We start from the raw sequence: 23,187 nt of genomic DNA on the forward strand, positions 1-23,187 counted from the left end.
TTACTCCTCTGTGATGGTGTGGAGGGTACTGGGGGTCCGTAGTTCCGTTCGGACATTCCCACTGGAGATGGACCAGACGTCGCTGAGCTCTGCTGGGCAAAGGTTAGGGGTTAGAGGTCAGGGGTGTGGTAGTTGGAGTTCAGGTGAGGGGTTGGTGCAGGGTTTATGTGTGGGTTGAGGTCCAAAGGTTTGGGGTTTGGGAATAGTTAATGGGAGGTTCAGTGGTTCATGCAGGTTTCAAGGGTTGAGAACCAGAGGGTTTGTGGGTTCATGGGAGGTTCATTGGTTCATGCAGGGTTCACGAGTTGAGTGGTTCATGGGTTGAGGCCCATTGGGAGGGAGATGAGAGTTCTAGTGGGAGACTCTGAGTGGAAGGGATTCCATCGACCCCACCCTGATTCCATTGGATCTGAGGCACAGACGGAACACAGAATAATTTATGGTACGCCGGCATTCCGAGTAAAAACTCAAATCATCCCGAGGTGCATGGATGTACACTGCCTTAAAAATGCACTAACATACTGCCTCTAATGAAGCAGGCTTTTTAATGTTATGAGTCCAATAAACTAGAGGGTTAAAACACCACTGGCATTGAGCAGAGATTATTTTAGAATTTGAAACAAACAGCTAATCCAGCTCATAAACTGTACAGTTATGCAAGAGATTAAAATGTTGGAACACTTTTAAACATACGCGCCTGTGTGTTTCACACAAGTAGGAGATTAGTCCAATGGGAGAGGGCCATACTGATGTACAGTATGAAGTATGACATTGTTGTCCTTACCGGTCCTGAACTTGCTATAAGGCCCGGTCTCATGTGTCTGTCGACTGCCTGACCAGAAGTGTAGGCCTCGCTCACGCCACCTGTAGGACAATGAGAAATAGCACACCTTCACTTTACACACACACACACTTTCACCTTACAGACACACCTTTACCTAATTAACCCATTATATTTTCCACTGTAATCACCTCAGTCACACACCTTTGACATGTATGTAGAAATGTGTGAACTCACCAGTGGAATATGAAGACACAGACGATGAGAGCAGCAGAGACCAGGTCAGTCAGAACCCACATCACACTGTACTGCTCTGGAGTCTGTAGGGGTTGGGAAACACGTAAAGACATTAGTGTGTGTTTGTGTGTCTCACCATATGGAGAAGCGATATGTGTGTGTGTGTGTGTGTGTGTGTCTCTCACCATGATGAACAGTGATGTGTGTGTGTTACCATAAGGAGTAAATGTGTGTGTGTGTGTTACAGGAGGCTGCTGAGGGGAGGACAGCTCATAATAACGGCTGGAATGGAGTGAATAGAACGGTACTAAAAACATGGAAAACATGTGCTTGATGAGCTCGATACCATTCCGTTGATTCCGTTCCAGCCATTACTATGAGCCTGTCCTTCGCAAATAAGGTGCAGCCAACCTCCTGTGGTGTGTGTGTGTCTCACCACAAGCAGCAGCGGTGTGTGTATATCTCTCAGTAGCATGTTGTTGGTGGTAACAGAGGATGCTCCACTGCACCAGGCCAGAGAGTAAAGCCACGGCTGGTTCACTACATACAGGTTCACACTGATGTTCACCGACCTGTACTTACTGGAACACACACAAACACACATACATGGTGGGTGAGGAGAGAGACATTTTATAGTACATTATTTGTGTGTGGGTGTGTACCTGATGTGCTGTAGAGACATGGTGCTGTAGTGCAGGTTGAGGGTAGTGATGTGGTTGTTCTGTAGTTCCTGTATAGAGGCAGTCTGTCCTGCTGTCTGTTGCAGCTCTGGATCCACCTGCTGTATCTCCTCTCTCTGATCTGATGGCAGCCACAGCACCTACACACACACACATGCAATATTAAAAAAGGCTGTCCCTTATAAGAGCAGGGAGACACCTTTGAATGGCGGCAGGCCTTTCTAACATAGTCCTTTGAGCCGAAGGTAGGAACTACCACAGTGGCCCCCCCCTCCCTCCCCCCCATCCACACACGTGCCTGGCTGGAGTTGATGTTTGTGTGTATGAGGTCCAGGGTGATGTTGAGGTAGTTGTCTCTGTAAGGGTGTCCAGGCGGAGGTTGTCTCAGGTCAAACAGCACTGTCCTGCCCGCCCGATTAGCTACGTCCAGAACTTCAGCCAGGGAGGGAACCGTCTGATTGCCAGCTAGCGCTCGCTGCTCTGGAGACAGAGAGGACACCGTGCCAAACGGATCCCACTGGGAGGGAGGGGGGTGGAGAGAGAGAGTGAGTGATGGTTAAAAGAGGTCTGTAATACAGTTACTAACTAACCCATGGTGCTAAAGTCAGCTACTGTGTGTGTGTGTGTGTGTGTGGACGTGTTTAACTATACTTGTGGGGACCAGAAGTCCCCACAAGAATAGTAAACCAAGAAAAATTTGATCAACTGGGGACATTATGTTGGTCCCCACAAGGTCAAATGCTATTTCTAGGGGGTTTAGGGTTAAGGTTAGAATTAGTGTTAGGGTTAGAATTAGGTTTAGGATTAGGAGATAGGGTTAGGAGCTAGGGTTAAGGTTAGGTTTTTGGGTTAAGGTTAGGGTAAGGGTATGGGTACGGGTTAGGGTTAGGTTTAGGGTTAGGGAAAATAGGATTTTGAATGGGACTGAATTGTATGTCCCCACAAGGTTAGCTGCGCAAGACTGTGTGTGTGTGCGCGTGTCCTTACAGAGAGAAACCAGGCCCCAGCGTTGAGCTGCTGTACATCAGACCAGGTGAATAGGGCAGCAGGTGTGTGTGTTCTGTTAGGAAACACCTCTTCTACGTTAGTGGTCCTCTGCAGGGTGAGGTCATGCATCACAAACGGAACGCCATCAGCACTAGCAGAGAGGCAAGGGGAGGGGAGAGATTAGGGCCTGGTGTTCACATGGTCAAGACAAACATGTGTGGCAGGTCTCAGGTGAAGCTACACTAGGTCTGCTGGCTAGAGTCCTGACTCCTGCTACCAGGCCTGGGTTCAAATACCATTTGAAATCTTTCAAATACTTTGAGCATTTACTTTAGCCTGCCTGGAGTGCCTGATTGGCCGAGTTTACAGTTTTGCAACTATTCTATTGGTTCCACTACACCAGGCGAACTCCATTAAACCCTGGCCCCTTCTCTTTCTCTCAAGCCCAGCTTAAGTATCTGAAATTATTTGAAATAGTTTTTGAACCCAGGGCTGCATGCTACATGCTAATGCTAAAGGCCACATAGAGAACACAGCCAGCGCCAGGCTAGCAGGCCTGGACAGGAGTATTAACCGCTAACTGGATTAGCTAGGCTGCAATCACATTAACTGGGAGGAGTGGAGGGACGCTAACGCTAATGTCTGATCTCTAGGATTATTACAAGGTTAGCCATGACAGGACAGGGCCGGACAGGGGTCAAGGCTAGCCAGGACACAGGGCTATTACAGGGATCAGAAGGGGACAGACAGACAAGACAGATAAGACAAGAAAGACAAAACAAGACAGACAGACGGACAGAGGGGAGTGTACCTTATAGTGACGTCAGTCTCCAACCCGTCCACTCCAGCCTCCACTGCGCTCTCAAAGGACATTAGAGTATTCTCTGGAGCAAGCTGTTAGAGGACAGACATGCACGCAAACAAACACATACACACACACAAAAACACAAAGGCATCAACAATGCATGGTGCCAAGTACATTTTCCAGTGCCAGACCTTATTCTAATCAGGAACTCTCTCTCTCTCTGACTCTCTAAAGTAACATGAGGCCAGAGCCTCTGTGTTAAAGTTATGTGACTGGATTTACCATGGGAATGTCTCTGTGTCATCCTGTATATAGTATGTGGTAGTATTGCTAGATAGTGATAATATTGATAATGATGTTATTGCTAGATTGTGATAATATTGATAATGATGTTATTGATAGATATAATATTGATAATGTTATAGAAAATATAATTCTGATAATGATGTTATTGATAGATATTTATAATATTGATAATGATGTTATTGATAGATAGTGATAATATTGATAATGATGTTATTGATAGATAGTGATAATATTGATAATGATGTTAGTGATAGATAGTGATAATATTGATAATGATGTTAGTGATAGATAGTGATAATATTGATAATGATGTTATTGATAGATAGTGATAATATTGATAATATGACTGGTTGTACAATGGGAGCTTCTCTGTGTCATCCTAATGTATACTGCAAGTGGTAGTACTGATATATAGGGATAATGTTGATAATGATAATGTTTGATAGTGTGATTGGTCATACCATGCTGCTCTGGGTGTTACTGAATAATTGAGTAGTATAAAGCTTTATTGATAGATGTATGATAGGTTGGTCGTACCATGGGAGCTCCTCTGTGTCCGAGGAGTGTTGGTTTTGGCCCCAGGGTTCCAGAGTCTCTGATGCAGGGAGAATACATGGCCAGCGGAACCAGGTACAGACTGAACAATACACTCAGGTACACACCCAACAGACACACCTGATCCACTAGAGAGAGAAAGAAAGGAGAAAAATGTGCAGTTTTGGCAGCCAAATATGTGTCCTCCTGCCACCACCTGAGGGACAGCCAGTGAAAAGTGCAATGTAATGTCAATAATATTTCCCGTTTTGTTTTGGCTTTCATACCATGTCATGTGGCTTCTCAGTCATGTTGAGACTGGTCGACTACTATTGCTTTAATGTATTGTTATTCTCATTAATATTGTTGTTGTAGTTGCTGTTAATGGTAATCCCCTTTCCACTACTACTATTATTTTTGCTGTTGGTCCCACCATATTTGTTATAAACTCAGCAAAAAAAGAAACGTCCTCTCACTTTCAACTGTGTTTATTTTCAGCAAACTTAACATGTGTAAATATTTGTTTGAACATAACAAGATGCAACAACTGAGACATAAACTGAACAAGATCCACAGACATGTGACTAACAGAAATTGATTAATGTGTCCCTGAACAAAGGGGGGGTCAAAATCAAAAGTAACAGTCAGTATCTGGTGTGGCCACCAGCTGCATTAAGTACTGCAGTGCATCTCCTCCTCATGGACTGCACCAGATTTGCCAGTTCTTGCTGTGAGATGTTACCCCACTCTTCCACCAAGGCACCTGCAAGTTCCCTGACATTTCTGGGGGGAATGGCCCTAGCCCTCACCTTCCGATCCAACAGGTCCCAGACGTGCTCAATGGGATTGAGATCCGGGCTCTTCACTGGCCATGGCAGAACACTGACATTCCTGTCTTGCAGGAAATCATGCACAGAACGAGCAGTATGGCTGGTGGCGTTGTCATGCTGGAGGGTCATTCCAGGATGAGCCTGCAGGAAGGGTACCACATGAGGGAGGAGGATGTCTTCCCTGTAACGCACAGCGTTGAGATTGCCTGCAATGACAACAAGCTCAGTCCGATGATGCTGTGACACACCGCCCCAGACCATGACGGACCCTCCACCTCCAAATCGATCTCGTTCCAGAGTGTAATGCTCATTCCTTCGACAATAAACGCGAATCCGACCATCACCCCTGGTGAGACAAAACCGCGGCTCGTCAGTGAAGAGCACTTTTTGCCAGTCCTGTCTGGTCCAGCGACGGTGGGTTTGTGCCCATAGGCGACGTTGATGCCGGTGATGTCTGGTGAGGACCTGCCTTACAACAGGCCTACAAGCCCTCAGTCCAGCCTCTCTCAGCCTATTGCGGACAGTCTGAGCACTGATGGAGGGATTGTGCGTTCCTGGTGTAACTCGGGCAGTTGTTGTTGCCATCCTGTACCTGTCCCGCAGGTGTGATGTTCGGATGTACCGATCCTGTGCAGGTGTTGTTACAAGTGGTCTGCCCCTACGAAGATGATCAGCTGTCCGTCCTGTCTTCCTGTAGCGCTGTCTTAGGCGTCTCACAGTACGGACATTGTAATTTATTGCCCTGGCCACATCTGCAGTCCTCATGCCTCCGTGCAGCATGCCTAAGGCACGTTCACGCAGATGAGCAGGGACCCTGGGCGTTTTTCAGAGTCAGTAGAAAGGCCTCTTTAGTGTCCTAAGTTTTCATAACTTTGACCTTAATTGCCTACCGTCTGTAAGTGTTAGTGTCTTAACGACTTTTCCACAGGTGCATGTTCATTAATTGTTTATGGTTCATTGAACAAGCATGGGAAACAATGTTTAAACCATTTACAATGAAGATCTGTGAAGTTATTTGGATTTTTTTACAAATTATCTTTGAAAGACAGGGTCCTGAAAAAGGGACGTTTCTTTTTTTGCTGAGTTTATGTTTACTTTGACAATGTAAGTAATTTAACTTGCCATGTCAATAAAGTCTATTGAATTGAAAATTGAATTGAGAGAGAGAGAGAGACCATATTTCAAAACAACCTCATACTGGAACAGGTCTAGCAGGTCCAGTGTTCTAATTCTAGAGTTATACAAGTCTTACTGATAAAAAAAAATCAAATTAAATCAGAGTTTAAAGGGGCAATCTGTGATTGTTACGTCCATATTTATTTTGTACAGCACCTGTCAAAAGTTTGGACACACCTACTCATTTAAAGGTTTTTCTTTATTTTTACTATTTTCTACATTGTAGAATAATAGTGAAGACATCAAAACTATGAAATAACACATATGGAATCAGGTAGTAACCAAAAAAGTGTTAAACAAATCAAAATATATTTTTGATTCTTCAAAGTAGCCACCCTTTGCCTTGATGACAGCTTTGCGCACTCTTGGCATTCTCTTAACCAGCTTTATGAGGTAGTCACCTGGAATGCATTTCAATTAACAGGTGTGCCTTGTTAAAATTTAATTTGTGGAATTTCTTTCCTTCTTAATGCATCTGAGCCAATCAGTTGTGTTGTGACAAGGTAGGGTTGGTATACAGAAGTTTGCCCTATTTGGTAAAAGACCAAGTCCATATTATGGCAAGAACAGCTCAAATAAGCAAAGACAAACAACAGTCCATCATTACTTCAAGACATGAAGGTCAGTCAATCCGGAAAATGTATTCAAGTGCAGTCACAAAACACATCAAGCGCTATGATGAAACTGGCTCTCATGAGGACCGCCACAGGAAAGAAAGACCCAGAGTTACCTCTGCTGCAGAGGATAAGTTCATTAGAGTTACCAGCCTCAGAAATCAGCAGTTAACTGCCCCTCAGATTGCAGCCCAAATAAATACTTCACAGATATCAAGTAACAGACACATCTCAACATCAACTGTTCAGAGGAGACTGCGTGAATCAGGCCTTCATGGTCAAATTGCTGCAAAGAAACCACTACTAAAGGACACCAATAAGAAGAAGAGACTTGGTTGGGCCAAGAAACACGAGCAATGGACATTCGACCGGTGGAAATCTCCTTTGGTCTGATGAGTCCAAATTTGAGGTTTTTGGTTCCAACCGCCGTGTCTTTGTGAGACGCAGAGTAGATCTCTGCATGAGTGGTTCCCACCGTGAAACATGGAGGAGGAGGTGTGATGGTGTGGGGGTGCTTTGCTGGTGACACTGTCAGTGATTTATTTAGAATTCAAGGCACACTTAACCAGCATGGCTACCACAGCATTCTGCAGCGATACGCCATCCCATCTGATTTGCGCTTAGTGGGACTATCATTTGTTTTTCAACAGGACAATGACCCAAAACACACCTCCAGGCTGTGTAAGGGCTATTTGACCAAGAAGGAGAGTGATGGAGTGCTGCATCAGATGACCTGGCCTCCACAATCATCCGACCTCAACTCAATTGAGTTGGTTTGGGATGAGTTGAACTGCAGAGTGAAAGACAAGCAGCCAACAAGTGCTCAGCATATGTGGGAACTCATTCAAGACTGTTGGAAAAACATTCCAGGTGAGCCGGTTGAGAGAATGCCAAGTGTGCAAAGCTGTCATCAAGGCAAAGGGTGGCTACTTTGAAGAATTTCAAATATAAAATATATTTTGATTTGTTTAACACTTTCTTGGTTACTACCTGATTCCATATGTGTTATTTCATAGTTTGATGTCTTCACTATTATTCTACAATGTAGAAAATAGTAAAAATAAAGAAAAATCCTTGAATGAGTAGGTGTGTCCAAACTTTTGACTGGTACTGTATGATATTTACCCATTGATTACTTGAAGAATTTATAAATGTCTCATGAATTTATAAACGCTGGGTCTATGAATGTAGTGAGAGTGATTACATTTCTCCAGCCCCATCCTTTAGCTGTTTACCAAAATGGATGGCGGGGAGGTGCTTTGTTATTGTGTGAACTGCAGATTGCCCCTTTAATCAGACTACTGTACACCTGACAGGGCTTAAGTGTGTGTGTCATTATCCTCCACAGAGAGGCCAGACATGAGTCAGCTAGTCCACCTAGAGCTTCACGTCACCGCGACAACTCAGAACAGTGACCATGGAGATGACAGAGAAACGAGCGAGAGGTAGAGGGGAAAAGAGACATAGAGAGAGTGAAGGACAGAGTGTGCGTCATGGCAGTGTCTATGCCAGGTTTTATAACTCTGAAAAGGTATCTCTCAGTCTCAGTCAATAGAGGTTGCGTTCTTTTGCTCAGACGTTGCATGCATCAACCAATGGTTGCGTGCCACGTCATTGACCGTGCATTCGGACACTAGGTTGCTATAACATAGATGTGGTTAGCTGATTCGTAAAATACCTATCCAGGCTTTGAAAAATCTGGCATGTGTCAGCAACATCTGAGCAGGGGAACACGACCAGAACCTGGACTTGTTTTACAGCAGCCAATCGGAGCGCTTACCTCTCTTGTTCATACGAAAAAAGTGCAGCGCTATTGACCAGGACAGGAGAGTCATCAATAAAACCACGCCTACATGAAGAAAGGGGGCTGTGACCTAGCCAATCAGGAGGGGGATAGAGAAGGGGAGGGAGAGAAAGGTTTATATCACAATGCTGACAACTGAACATACACATTTAACATTGTTACTTTGGGTCGCTTGATGTGATTGGTCTATGTATGTGTGAGTGACGGCTAGACTGGCCAACCTGCAGGGAGAGGAGGAGGGTCTTCCACTCTTTACTCCACACCTCAGAGAGAACTGCCGTGGCACTGACAGAGAACGCCATGGTCACCACGATCCCCATCTAACACAGAAAATGAACAACGGTCTAATCAACATATGTGTCATCCTGATCAGTCTGTGCTGCCTCAGAGATGATGGATGTGAGTGTGTGAATGTGTGCTGTACTACATGGAGGATGGGAGATACCTTGTGACTCCAGTGAAGGTACAGCCTCTGTCCCTCAGACAGTAAACACACTGCCAGTACCTGCAAGACAACAACAGAGAGATGTAGATGAACAGAGCAGCAGTAGTACAGTTGTATAGTAATGTAGTAGTACTGAACAGAGCAGCAGTAGTACAGTTGTATAGTAATGTAGTAGTACTGAAGAGAGCAGCAGTAGTAGTATAGTGATAGTACTATAGTTATCACCAGCAGCAGAGCAGCAGCAATAGTATAGTAGTAATAATATTATAGTAATAGTAGTAATAAGTATAGTAGTATTTATATAATAGTTTAGTAATATCAGTAGTATAAGTATATTAGTATTTATAGTAGTATTACTAGTTCTCCCCAGCAGCAGAGAGATGTAGGTGAAATGAGCAGCAGTAGTTGTATAGTAGTAGTATAGTAGTAGTAACAGTAGTAATAGTATAGCAATATCAGTAGTATAAGTATATAAGTATTTATAGTAATATTACTAGTTCTCACCAGCAGCAGAGAGATGTAGGTGAACAGAGCAGCAGCAACAACCAGCAGCAACAGAGACCAGGGGAACCAGAATCCCAGAGTTTCAAAGTTAAACCTGCAATACATACATATAGTACAATCAGTGTGTTTATGCGTGCGTGTGCGCGTGCGTTTGTGGTGTGTTTGTGTGTCATGCCCGAGTGTATGTGTGTGTGACCCACCAGTCAAATTCATTGTAATCGTTGTGAGCCTGGCTCCAGAAGTAGAGGAACAGAGAGGAGAGAAGGAAGGTCAGGACCAGGAGGACCACGCTCCCACACTCCACCTGGAGGAGAGAGAGAAGAGAAGAGAGGGGGGAGAGAGAAGGGGGAGAGGGGAGAGTGGAGGGAGGGAGGGAACGGGAGTGGAGGGAGGGAGGGAACGGGAGTGGAGGGAGGGAGGGAACGGGGGTGGAGGGAGGGAGGGAAAGGGGGAGGGAGGGAGGGAGAGGGGGGGAGTCAGAGAAAGACAGAGAGTCATTTTTCCTAAGACATAGTTCAGTAACATTACCAACACAACAGAGAAAGTATTATTGACATCGGGAAAAGAGTGGTTATCAGCTGATCAGAGCGAATGATGATGCAAATATGCTAGCTAGCTAGTTAGCTAAGCTGTCAAAACAGACTTGTTTTTACTTGATTTGAGTTTGTTCTGCTGCTGAAATCTGCATCTTGCTAACAGGCAGTAGAATTGCCCCATTCTTTGCCCCATTCCTTAACAGTATTCAAGTCTCCCACCCAGCGCCCGCACACAGTGGCCACTGCATGCAAGTCAGACACGAGTGCGCTCTAAGAGCGGGAAGGGGGTATTTTCTGAGATTCAAGAGCTTACGAAATTAGCTAATTTGATGTTACATTTTAAATTAAAACAACAAAAGACTCAAAATAAAATGTGTGTGTGTGTGTGCAAGCGTGCTTCTGCGTGTGTGCCTGTGTGTGTATAGCCTACCCTGCTGCAGCAGCACTCCCCAGGCTGTGACTTGGCCCTCTGGTAGCGTCTCCATTGACAGCCGTACAGACCAGCCAGACACGACACAAACGGCTGGTGCTCATACCTGGATAAAAACACAATAATACTAAAATATAATGCAATATACAAGAATATAATACAATAATTTCACCTGGGAACAACACACTATAACGATACTATTATACCTGTTAACGACAGGTAATACTATAGTACTGTATCATCTATCAGTTAGAATGGAATCTTTTGCACACTTGTAATTTACCTCTGCAGCAGCTGCCGCCGCACCACCTTTAGCTTCCCCAGCTTCAGACTGGACACGGACCCTCACCCACAGCCCCGCATCACAGAGAGAGAAGGGAAGGAGGGAGGAGAGAGAGGAAGAGAAGGACAGAGAGACAGACGGGAAAGATGGAACGGAGACTATCTTTGGTCCCGTAGTTTATTCGGTATTGGAGGACAGCTGTGGAATGAGAGAGAGAGAGAGAGAGAGAGAGAGAGAGAGAGAGAGAGAGAGAGAGAGAGAGAGAGAGAGAGAGAGAGAGAGAGAGAGAGAGAGAGAGAGAGAGAGAGAGAGAGAGAGAGAGAGAGAGAGAGAGAGAGAGAGAGAGAGCTTAAAGGGGCAATCTGTGATTTTTGGACATTAAAATGTATGATATTTACCCATTTATTTATTGAAGAATTTATAAATGCCTTATGAGTTTAATTCAACTGCTGTACCCCATCACAACCCAATATATACGTTTAGAGAGACTTTAGTAGATGATTCAGGCAATACATAAGTTTACCAACAGACCAGGATTTACCAGAGGGAAGCTAGTAGACCTAGGGCTAGATTCAATCCCCTTTTCGACTATGAACCTTTTAAAGGCAATGTTTCCGCGTTTGGAAAAACGCATTCACAGTACAAGCTGCATATGCTGGCTCAATTGGAAATGAATTACCTTTAAATGTCAAATCGCAATATAACGCGGATCTTCCACGGTCCGATTTGAATCTAGGCCCTACTGTATCTTTAGACACATCCAAAATGGCCTCCCTTCTCCAGCCCTGAGCTCCATCCATCAACACTGAGCTGCATCCAGCTCCATTTTAAACACTAACATACTGTATCTAGTCTACTTAAAACCAGGTCACCTAACAACCATCTACAGCACTCTACACTGTCTCCATGGACCTCACTCCATCTACAGCACTCTACACTGTCTCCACTGACCTCACTCCATCTACAGCACTCTACACTGTCTCCACTGACCTAACACTCCATCTACAGCACTCTACACTGTTTCCACTGACCTAACACTCCATCTACAGCACTCTACACTGTCTCCACTGACCTAACACTCCATCTACAGAACTCTACACTGTCTCCACTGACCTAACACTCCATCTACAGCACTCTACACTGTCTCCACTGACCTCACTCCATCTACAGCACTCTACACTGTCTCCACGGACCTCACTCCATCTACAGCACTCTACACTGTCTCCACTGACCTAACAATCCTTCTAGAGCACTCTACACAGTCTCCACTGACCTAACACTCCAACTACAGCACTCTACACTGTCTCCACTGACCTAACACTCCATCTACAACACTCTACACTGTCTCCACTGACCTAACACTCCATCTACAGCACTCTACACTGTCTCCACTGACCTAACACTCCATCTACAGCACTCTACACTGTCTCCACTGACCTCACTCCATCTACAGCACTCTACACTGTCTCCACTGACCTAACACTCCATCTACAGCACTCTACACTGTCTCCACTGACCTAACACTCCAGCTACATCACTCTACACTGTCTCCACTGACCTCACTCCATCTACAGCACTCTACACTGTCTCCACTGACCTAACACTCGATCTACAGCACTCTACACTGTCTCCACTGACCTAACACTCCAGCTACAGCACTCCACACTGTCTCCACTGACCTAACACTCCATCTACAACACTCTACACTGTCTCCACTGACCTAACACTCCATCTACAGCACTCTACACTGTCTCCACTGACCTCACTCCATCTACAGCACTCTACACTGTCTCCACTGACCTAACACTCCATCTACAGCACTACACTGTCTCCACTGACCTAACACTCCATCTACAGCACTCTACACTGTCTCCACTGACCTCACTCCATCTACAGCACTCCACACTGTCTCCACTGACCTAACACTCCAGCTACAGCACTCTACACTGTCTCCACTGACCTCATTCCATCTACAGCACTCCACACTGTCTCCACTGACCTAACACTCCATCTACAACACTCTACACTGTCACCACTGACCTAACACTCCATCTACAGCACTCTACACTGTCTCCACTGACCTAACCCTCCATCTACAACACTCTACACTGTCTCCACTGACCTAACACTCCATCTACAGCACTCCACACTGTCTCCACTGACCTAACAATCCATCTACAGCACTCTACACTGTCTCCACTGACCTAACACTCCATCTACAGCACTCTACACTGTCTCCACTGACCTCACTCCATCTACAGCACTCTACACTGTCTCCACTGACCTAACACTCGATCTACAGCACTCTACACTGTCTCCACTGACCTAACACTCCAGCTACATCACTCTACACTGTCTCCACTGACCTCACTCCATCTACAGCACTCTACACTGTCTCCACTGACCTAACACTCGATCTACAGCACTCTACACTGTCTCCACTGACCTAACACTCCAGCTACAGCACTCCACACTGTCTCCACTGACCTAACACTCCATCTACAACACTCTACACTGTCTCCACTGACCTAACACTCCATCTACAGCACTCTACACTGTCTCCACTGACCTAACACTCCATCTACAGCACTCTACACTGTCTCCACTGACCTCACTCCATCTACAGCACTCTACACTGTCTCCACTGACCTAACACTCCATCTACAGCACTACACTGTCTCCACTGACCTAACACTCCATCTACAGCACTCTACACTGTCTCCACTGACCTCACTCCATCTACAGCACTCCACACTGTCTCCACTGACCTAACACTCCAGCTACAGCACTCTACACTGTCTCCACTGACCTCATTCCATCTACAGCACTCCACACTGTCTCCACTGACCTAACACTCCATCTACAGCACTCTACACTGTCTCCACTGACCTAACACTCCATCTACAGCACTCTACACTGTCTCCACTGACCTAACCCTCCATCTACAACACTCTACACTGTCTCCACTGACCTAACACTCCATCTACAGCACTCCACACTGTCTCCACTGACCTAACACTCCATCTACAGCACTTTACACTGTCTCCACTGACCTAACACTCCATCTACAGCACTCCACACTGTCTCCACTGACCTAACACTCCATCTACAGCACTCTACACTGTCTCCACTGACCTAACACTCCATCTACAGCACTCTACACTCTCCACTGACCTAACACTCCATCTACAGCACTCTACACTCTCCACTGACCTAACACTCCATCTACAGCACTCTACACTGTCTCCACTGACCTAACACTCCATCTACAGCACTCTACACTGTCTCCACTGACCTCACTCCATCTACAGCACTCTACACTGTCTCCACTGACCTAACACTCCATCTACAGCACTACACTGTCTCCACTGACCTAACACTCCATCTACAGCACTCTACACTGTCTCCACTGACCTCACTCCATCTACAGCACTCCACACTGTCTCCACTGACCTAACACTCCAGCTACAGCACTCTACACTGTCTCCACTGACCTCATTCCATCTACAGCACTCCACACTGTCTCCACTGACCTAACACTCCATCTACAGCACTCTACACTGTCTCCACTGACCTAACACTCCATCTACAGCACTCTACACTGTCTCCACTGACCTAACCCTCCATCTACAACACTCTACACTGTCTCCACTGACCTAACACTCCATCTACAGCACTCCACACTGTCTCCACTGACCTAACACTCCATCTACAGCACTTTACACTGTCTCCACTGACCTAACACTCCATCTACAGCACTCTACACTGTCTCCACTGACCTAACACTCCATCTACAGCACTCTACACTGTCTCCACTGACCTAACACTCCATCTACAGCACTCTACACTCTCCACTGACCTAACACTCCATCTACAGCACTCTACACTCTCCACTGACCTAACACGCCATCATGTACACTGACCTAAGACCTGAAGGTAGTTAGAGAGAGAGGGGTGGGGGAAGGAGGAAGGGAGAGAGGGGGGGTTTCGATGCCAGCAGTCCCGCATGGGGCTACCTGCAATCACATCATCTGGCTCCGAGGATCTTCCCTCGAAGACGAAGCCATTCCCCAAACTATTTAATAAAATATCATATTGCATTCCGTCTTTGTTGTTAATTCAGTTAAGCCTGTACTCGATTGAACTAATGTACACACATCTATATAGGATTAAAAAGGCCTACCTCATCTGTACTGTAACACTAACCCACATCTGACATGACAAATAATCTGAAACACCATTAATCCAGGTTAATCCCATACACTGATCATATCTCTTTCACAGGACAGACCTACAGTGACCTGGTACAGCATGTCTTTAACAGTCGTGTTATGGTGGCGGTGCCATACCAGGTCAATGGAGTAATGCTCTCTATGGTAAAAAAGATTTGAGGTCAATTCTGAAGGAGAGAAAGAGACAGTGACTAAGCTGAAGGTTCAGGTAAAGATTAGATTGATTAGATTGACGTTTATTGTCCTACAAGAGGACATTCTTACAATTCACACATTACACTACACAAACCACGTAGAAACACAGCAGGAAACAAACAGCAGCATACAGTCAGACATACTGTAAATGGTAGGATGGGCTGGTGTTGTACCAGCAGCTGTAGGATGCAGGGTCAATAGAACCCTGAGAGAACTGGACCAATAAAACCACTAACCCAGAGAAGACAGAGATAGCTTGAAAAGAGATATGAAGGAAGACGTGATGTTTTGGTCATCGTCTGCATGGAGACAGTGGATGATGTTTCTATTAATGTATCATATCATCATCAATTACAGTGGCTTGCAAAAGTATTCACCCCCCTTGGCATTATTCCTATTTTGTTGCCTAACAACCTGGAATGAAAATTGATTTTGGAGGGGTTTGTATCATTTGATTTACACAACATGCCTACCACTTTGAAGAAGCAAAATATATTTTTTGTGAAACAAACAAGAAATAAGACATGTTTAAAAAAAAAATGTTTAAAGGTATAATCTTCGTAAATGATATTATTGGTAGGACTGGTGGAGTTATGTCGCACATGCAGCTAACAAAATCATATGGAAATGTCTGCTGTACCCGAAATTACAACCAAATAATTGCAGCATTACCGCAAAAATGGAAGAGGAAAGTGGAAGGAGGAAAAAGTAAGGAACTTGTCTGTCGGCCTTGCATTAACGAACATAATTGGTTAAAAAAAATTGTGATAAATAAAAAAGTTTACCAGTTTCATTTGCTACCAATAGAATGTTATTTGTATGGGGGATACAATCTTCCCAGCTCTGCAGATTTGGCTGTGAAGAGACAGAATCATTACATCATTTGTTTTTGTACTGTCCATTTGTAGCTTGTTTCTGGACAAAGGTCCAGGAGTGGCTGAAGGATTGCAATATTTGCATGGAGCTGACCCTGCAGATAGCACTACTGGGTGATCTGAAAAGTCATAGTCAATCGATCAATAATATAATAATACTTTTAGCAAAAATGTTTATTTTCAATTCACAAACTGTAGAAACAATGAGAATAGAAAGGTTCAGAACTTTTGTAAAACATCACAGTACAGTTGAAAAATATATGGCAAATAGAAATCCAATATGGATGGTGTTAAGAGATAGATGGGAGGTGTTGAATGGAGCTGAAGGATTAGACTAATAACAACAACTAATAACAACAAGATAACTAGTGTAAGACATGCTATGTCCATAATAAGTATATAGGTTATATACTGTGAGCTTTTGTGAAAGATATGGCATATAGAAGCATACGAGATGGACATCATGAAAATGATCGGAGGAAGTTCAGGAGTAAAAACAAACAAAATATAATTATTGACTGTGTCCACAAAATGTGTATAGTATGTATAAGCATGAAGTAGAGGCCTAAGCATTGTTGCTCACTAGTTTACTCCAATTAGGGAAGGGATGGTGTGGTTGGAAAGTAATAAAGGGAAATATATATATTTTTAAAGGATGTGTATGTATATATATATATATATATATGTATATGCGTATATATATATATATATATATATATATATATATATATATATATATATATATATATATACAGTGGGGGAAAAACGTATTTAGTCAGCCACCAATTGTGCAAGTTCTCCCACTTAAAAAGATGAGAGAGGCCTGTAATTTTCATCATAGGTACACGTCAACTATGACAGACAAAATGAGAAAAAAAATCCAGAAAATCACATTGTAGGATTTTTAATGAATTTATTTGCAAATTATGGTGGAAAATAAGTATTTGGTCAATAACAAAAGTTTCTCAATACTTTGTTATATACCCTTTGTTGGCAATGACACAGGTCAAACGTTTTCTGTAAGTCTTCACAAGGTTTTCACACACTGTTGCTGGTATTTTGGCCCATTCCTCCATGCAGATCTCCTCTAGAGCAGTGATGTTTTGGGGCTGTCGCTGGGCAACACGGACTTTCAACTCCCTCCAAAGATTTTCTATGGGGTTGAGATCTGGAGACTGGCTAGGCCACTCCAGGACCTTGAAATGCTTCTTACAAAGCCACTCCTTCGTTGCCCGGGCGGTGTGTTTAGGATCATTGTCATGCTGAAAGACCCAGCCACGTTTAATCTTCAATGCCCTTGCTGATGGAAGGAGGTTTTCACTCAAAATCTCACGATACATGGCCCCATTCATTCTTTCCTTTACACGGATCAGTCGTCCTGGTCCCTTTGCAGAAAAACAGCCCCAAAGCATGATGTTTCCACCCCCATGCTTCACAGTAGGTATGGTGTTCTTTGGATGCAACTCAGCATTCTTTGTCCTCCAAACACGACGAGTTGAGTTTTTACCAAAAAGTTCTATTTTGGTTTCCTCTGACCATATGACATTCTCCCAATCCTCTTCTGGATCATCCAAATGCACTCTAGCAAACTTCAGACGGGCCTGGACATGTACTGGCTTAAGCAGGGGGACACGTCTGGCACTGCAGGATTTGAGTCCCTGGCGGCGTAGTGTGTTACTGATGGTAGGCTTTGTTACTTTGGTCCCAGCTCTCTGCAGGTCATTCACTAGGTCCCCCCGTGTGGTTCTGGGATTTTTGCTCACCGTTCTTGTGATCATTTTGACCCCACGGGGTGAGATCTTGCGTGGAGCCCCAGATCGAGGGAGATTATCAGTGGTCTTGTATGTCTTCCATTTCCTAATAATTGCTCCCACAGTTGATTTCTTCAAACCAAGCTGCTTACCTATTGCAGATTCAGTCTTCCCAGCCTGGTGCAGGTCTACAATTTTGTTTCTGGTGTCCTTTGACAGCTCTTTGGTCTTGGCCATAGTGGAGTTTGGAGTGTGACTGTTTGAGGTTGTGGACAGGTGTCTTTTATACTGATAACAAGTTCAAACAGGTGCCATTAATACAGGTAACGAGTGGAGGACAGAGGAGCCTCTTAAAGAAGTTACAGGTCTGTGAGAGCCAGAAATCTTGCTTGTTTGTAGGTGACCAAATACTTATTTTCCACCATAATTTGCAAATAAATTCATTAAAAATCCTACAATGTGATTTTCAGGATAATTTTTTCTCATTTTGTCTGTCATAGTTGACGTGTACCTATGATGAAAATTACAGGCCTCTCTCATCTTTTTAAGTGGGAGAACTTGCACAATTGGTGGCTGACTAAATACTTTTTTCCCCCACTGTATGTATATATATATATATATATATATATATATATATATATGCGGGGGAAAAAAGAAGAAAAAAACATATGGGGGATTGGAAGTGATGTAGACAATTACATTGATGGAAGTTACAATCTATCTGCAATATTAAAGCTGATCTACCCCCTAAAAAAAAAGATTTAAAAAAATAAAAATAAAAGAAATAAGACAAAAAAACAGAAAACTTGAGTGTGCATAACTATTCACCCCCCCCCCCCCCAAAGTCAATACTTTGTAGAGCCACCTTTTGCAGCAATTACAGCTGCAAGTCTCTTGGGGTATGTCTCTATAAGCTTGGCACATCTAGCCACTGGGATTTTTGCCCATTCTTCAAGGCAAAACTGCTCCAGCTCCTTCAAGTTGGATGTGTTCTGCTGCTGTACAGCAATCTTTAAGTCATACATTTTTATATTTACATTTGAGTCATTTAGCAGACGCTCTTATCCAGAGCGACTTACGGTTAGTGAGTGCATAAATTTTTTCATACTGGTCCCCCGTGGGAAACGAACCCACAACCCTGGCATTGCAAGTGCCATGCTCTACCAACTGAGCTACACGATTCTCCATTTGATTGAGGTCTGGGCTTTTACTAGGCCATTCCAAGACATTTAAATGTTTCCCCTTAAACCACTCGAGTGTTGCTTTAGCAGTATGCTTAGGGTCATTGCCCTGCTGGAAGGTGAACCTCCGTCCCAGTCTCAAATCTCTAGAAGACTGAAACAGGTTTCCCTCAAGAATTTCCCTGTATTTAGCACCATCCATCATTCCTTCAATTCTGACCAGTTTCCCAGTCCCTGCCGATGAAAAACATCCCCACATCATGATGCTGCCACCACCATGCTTCACTGTGGGGATGGTGTTCTCGGGGTGATGAGAGGTGTTGGGTTTGAGCCAGACATTGCGTTTTCCTTGATGGCCAAAAAGCTCAATTTTAGTCTCATCTGACCAGAGTACCTTCTTCCATATGTTTGGGGAGTCTCCCACATGCCTTTTGGCAAACACCAAATGTGTTTGCTTATTTTTTTCTGTAAGCAATGGCTTTTTTTCTGGCAACTCTTCCATAAAGCCCAGCTCTGTGGAGTGTACGGCTTAAAGTGGTCCTATGGACAGATACTCCAATCTCCGCTGTGGAGCTTTGCAGCTCCTTCAGGGTTATCTTTGGTCTCTTTGTTGCCTCTCTGATTAATGCCCTCCTTGCCTGGTCTTGGTGGGCGGCCCTCTCTTGGCAGGTTTGTTGTGGTGCCATATTATTTCAATTTTTTAATAATGGATTTAATGGTGCTCAGTGGGATGTTCAAACTTTCTGATATTTTTTTATAACCCAACCCTGATCTGTACTTCTCCACAACTTTGTCCCTGACCTGTTTGGAGAGCTCCTTGGTCTTCATGGTGCCGCTTGCTTGGTGGTGCCCCTTGCTTAGTGGTGTTGCAGACTCTGGGGCCTTTCAGAACAGGTGTATATATACTGAGATCATGTGACAGATCATGTGACACTTAGATTGCACACAGGTGGACTTTATTTAACTAATTATGTGACTTCTGAAGGTAATTGGTTGCACCAGATCTTATTTAGGGGCTTCATAGCAAAGGGGGTTAATACATATGCATGCACCACTTTTCCGTTATTTATTTTTTAGAATTTTTTGAAACAAGTTATTTTTTTATTTTCACTTCACCAATTTGGACTATTTTGTGTATGTCCATTTAAATTACAGGTTGTAATGCAACAAAATAGGAAAAACGCCAAGGGGGATGAATACTTTTGCAAGGCACTGTATGCTAGTCGACTAGTAGAAGTAGAATGATTCTGTATGCTGTAGCGTAGCCTAAACCATAGAATTAGACTGAGTAGAACGGACATGGAACCCCTGACCTTGTCAATGACTGGTAAACACATCAGTACACTCACAATGCCTGACATTGAAAGGGGATTCCCGTTCTTTCTTATTATTATATGGCCTACTATACACCATCTGCTATCTGCCCTGTACAGTAGGCTTAACAATGACCTTAGGCCAGGGCTACAGACAGTGTGTGTGTGTCTATAAATAAACAGTGTTAAACTTAACAGTGACTCTCTGTTGTCTCTGTTGTTCATTCATTCTCTCCCAGCATCACCCCATCATCATCCCCCTCTATACCCCAGCACCAATAGTCTTCCCATCCAAGCTGAGCACCAATACACCAGGCACCAATACAAATGTTCACCCCAATACACCAGCACCCATCCCAGAAGCAGTTGACCTACCCCAGCACCAAGACCTAACACAGCACCAATGCAATACCTAACCTAACACAGCAACCTGGCTATTCATGGACAGAGGAAGGGACGAGGGAGAGAGAGAGAGCGAGAGAGAGAGATATATGCTATGCTTATACCCTCATATTCCCGGACTGTCACATACACAACAGAATAAAAACAGAGCGGACCCCGAAACAAACAGACCATTAGATAGATCTTGTAAATCTAGAAATCTCCGGATCCCCAACAGAACCGCCTGGTCATTCCCTCGGTGTGTCGGTCACCACGGAGGCAATGACCGCTCTACACAGCAGCCAGAAGACGCAATCTATCAATCTTCATTCAATCAACTGTTATGATCAGAGTGTTCAATGGTCAACCCACAGCCTACTAATGAATACTCAGTCATCGTTTATTTATATATTTGTAGAATAGCCCAGTAAACTACAGTTTTTCCGTGACAGTGTTGCAGTAGGTTGTCTATAGCGCAAGAGTGGATGATCCGCCTTTATATGCATGGGACTCGTTAACCAATAATAAAACAAGAAAATACACAACGGTAGATTCATATTACCATCGTTTACCGGGCTACAATATATTCCAGACTTACCGGACGGTGATTATAACAGCTAGTCGTCCGTTGTTATTATTCTCTCTGTCTGTTTATTCGTTTAGAAAAAAAAGTACGCGATCTGTGTTGCCGCAGCCTCCTGCAGTCTGGTGGTGGTATAATAACAGCCGCGTCTGTCTCGCGCCACAGAAAGAACAGCAGCACACGCCATAGAGATAGAGCGAGACGGCCACTCCCACCTGTTGCTAACAGTAAATGCGTCTATAATTACACAGTAAGGAATAATTATCCAAATGGGCTGAAACTATTACGCTCGTTCTTTGGCAGCGAATGAAAAGGTTGTTGTTTGAAGCTCAGACTAGAGTGAAGGTACATAACGGATTTAACCACACCGACTGAGACATTAAAGTGTCACAGTCTAGTATATCATTATTTAGTAGCCGAGGCTAAAGTGTGTCTGTAATCTGTAACACATTCATGTAATGACAATAGTACATTACCAAGCAGACAGAATGGACTTGGACAACCCTCAGCTAGTAAAAGCTCTTACTGAAACCTCTGGATGGCCAAAAGCATTATTATATTAAGGAGAGTAGAGATGCCCACACACATTATTATATGGAGCACACACCCACACTTGAGCAGAGCCACAAACTCTGAGAATGCATCTTGATCACTTTCTCTCTCCTCTGCTCCTGCAGTTGGTTGCCTTTGTCACTGATGTCACACTCTGGCATTACTCCACATCTCCTCTCTCTCCATAATCTCTCTCCAGTGCTGATTCAGCAAGAATGAACATCATCATTCTACCAGCCCTGGATGGGAAAGAATGTACAAGGGAGAGAGGGGGAGAGAATAGACAGGGAGAATCTCAAATGCATACTCATGTCCTCTCTCCTTGCCTCCTTCTCAAAACCCATTGGAGGGGAGGAACCTCTGGCTTTCTCATCCAATGGGTTTTAAGTAGGAGGCGAGGAGAGAGGATGCAAGGAGTATGCAATTGAGATTCGCCCAGAGATGGAGAGAGACAGGAGGGCTAGACACAGACAGATAAATGGAGGCAGTGAGAGGAAAAAAAAGGGAGAGAAATAAAGAGGTGGTGGGTTGTGACACAGACGAACACATGCCCTTTGTCTAGCCAGGCAGATTAAGACTGTGGCAACAGTAATTACCAGTTTAATCAGTGACTTGAGTCTAATTTCCCATTCAGATGAGAACCCCACCCAGAGGAGCAGACACACTTACAATAACACTTTATATAAACAGACCTAACCAGGGGTACACCCAACAGACCGAGACAGACAGACAGAACGACAGCCAGACTCTCTCGCCAGCATAGAGATTTATTTGTCTCATTCAAAATAATCCAATACTTTTATAAACATCATAATTATGGCTCCAATACACAGGAAGAGAAGACTTCAATAACTATCACCACCCTTATCTGAACTGGTCTGAACCACTCCCAAAACAGTCTAAACCAGTTTGAGGCCGTTTGAACCAGTTCAACCCAGTCTATCCTAGTTCTAAACCGGTCTAACCTGGACTACAGTAGTCTGGGGAATTGAAAAGATTTGGAGGTTGTTTCTTCTCACAGCCGCAGGAGCGTGCAGAGCACTCAGAGTGGTGAGCGAGACTAGAGGTTGTCCAACTGTCTGTTAGAAGTCTTCCACCTGTGAGACAGTTTAAGGCCAAAGGCAGTTTTAACGCTACATTTTAAAAACAGAACAAAGCCAAACCTCCTGGTA

The 23,187-nt window shown here is 44.1% G+C and overlaps 1 protein-coding gene across 1 annotated transcript; it reads right to left on the bottom strand.

The window, feature by feature from the left end:
• On the bottom strand, window positions 1-22,176 carry LOC311106154 (glycerophosphodiester phosphodiesterase domain-containing protein 5-like; the record flags this gene model as incomplete). The annotated part of the gene is made up of 17 exons (XM_084148482.1): window positions 1-89; window positions 785-864; window positions 1,019-1,101; window positions 1,455-1,599; window positions 1,681-1,838; window positions 1,997-2,215; window positions 2,686-2,836; window positions 3,497-3,579; window positions 4,334-4,479; window positions 8,731-8,824; window positions 8,976-9,074; window positions 9,200-9,259; window positions 9,704-9,797; window positions 9,904-10,007; window positions 10,670-10,775; window positions 10,953-11,013; window positions 22,095-22,176. The coding sequence occupies 17 exons, from the start codon at window positions 22,174-22,176 to the stop codon at window positions 1-3; spliced, it is 1,854 nt and encodes a 617-aa protein (XP_084004608.1).
• Between the last annotated feature and the right edge of the window lie 1,011 nt (window positions 22,177-23,187).

Source organism: Coregonus lavaretus (assembly GCF_964263955.1).
Source record: "Coregonus lavaretus genome assembly, chromosome: 30".
Taxonomy (NCBI): Eukaryota; Metazoa; Chordata; class Actinopteri; order Salmoniformes; family Salmonidae; genus Coregonus; species Coregonus lavaretus.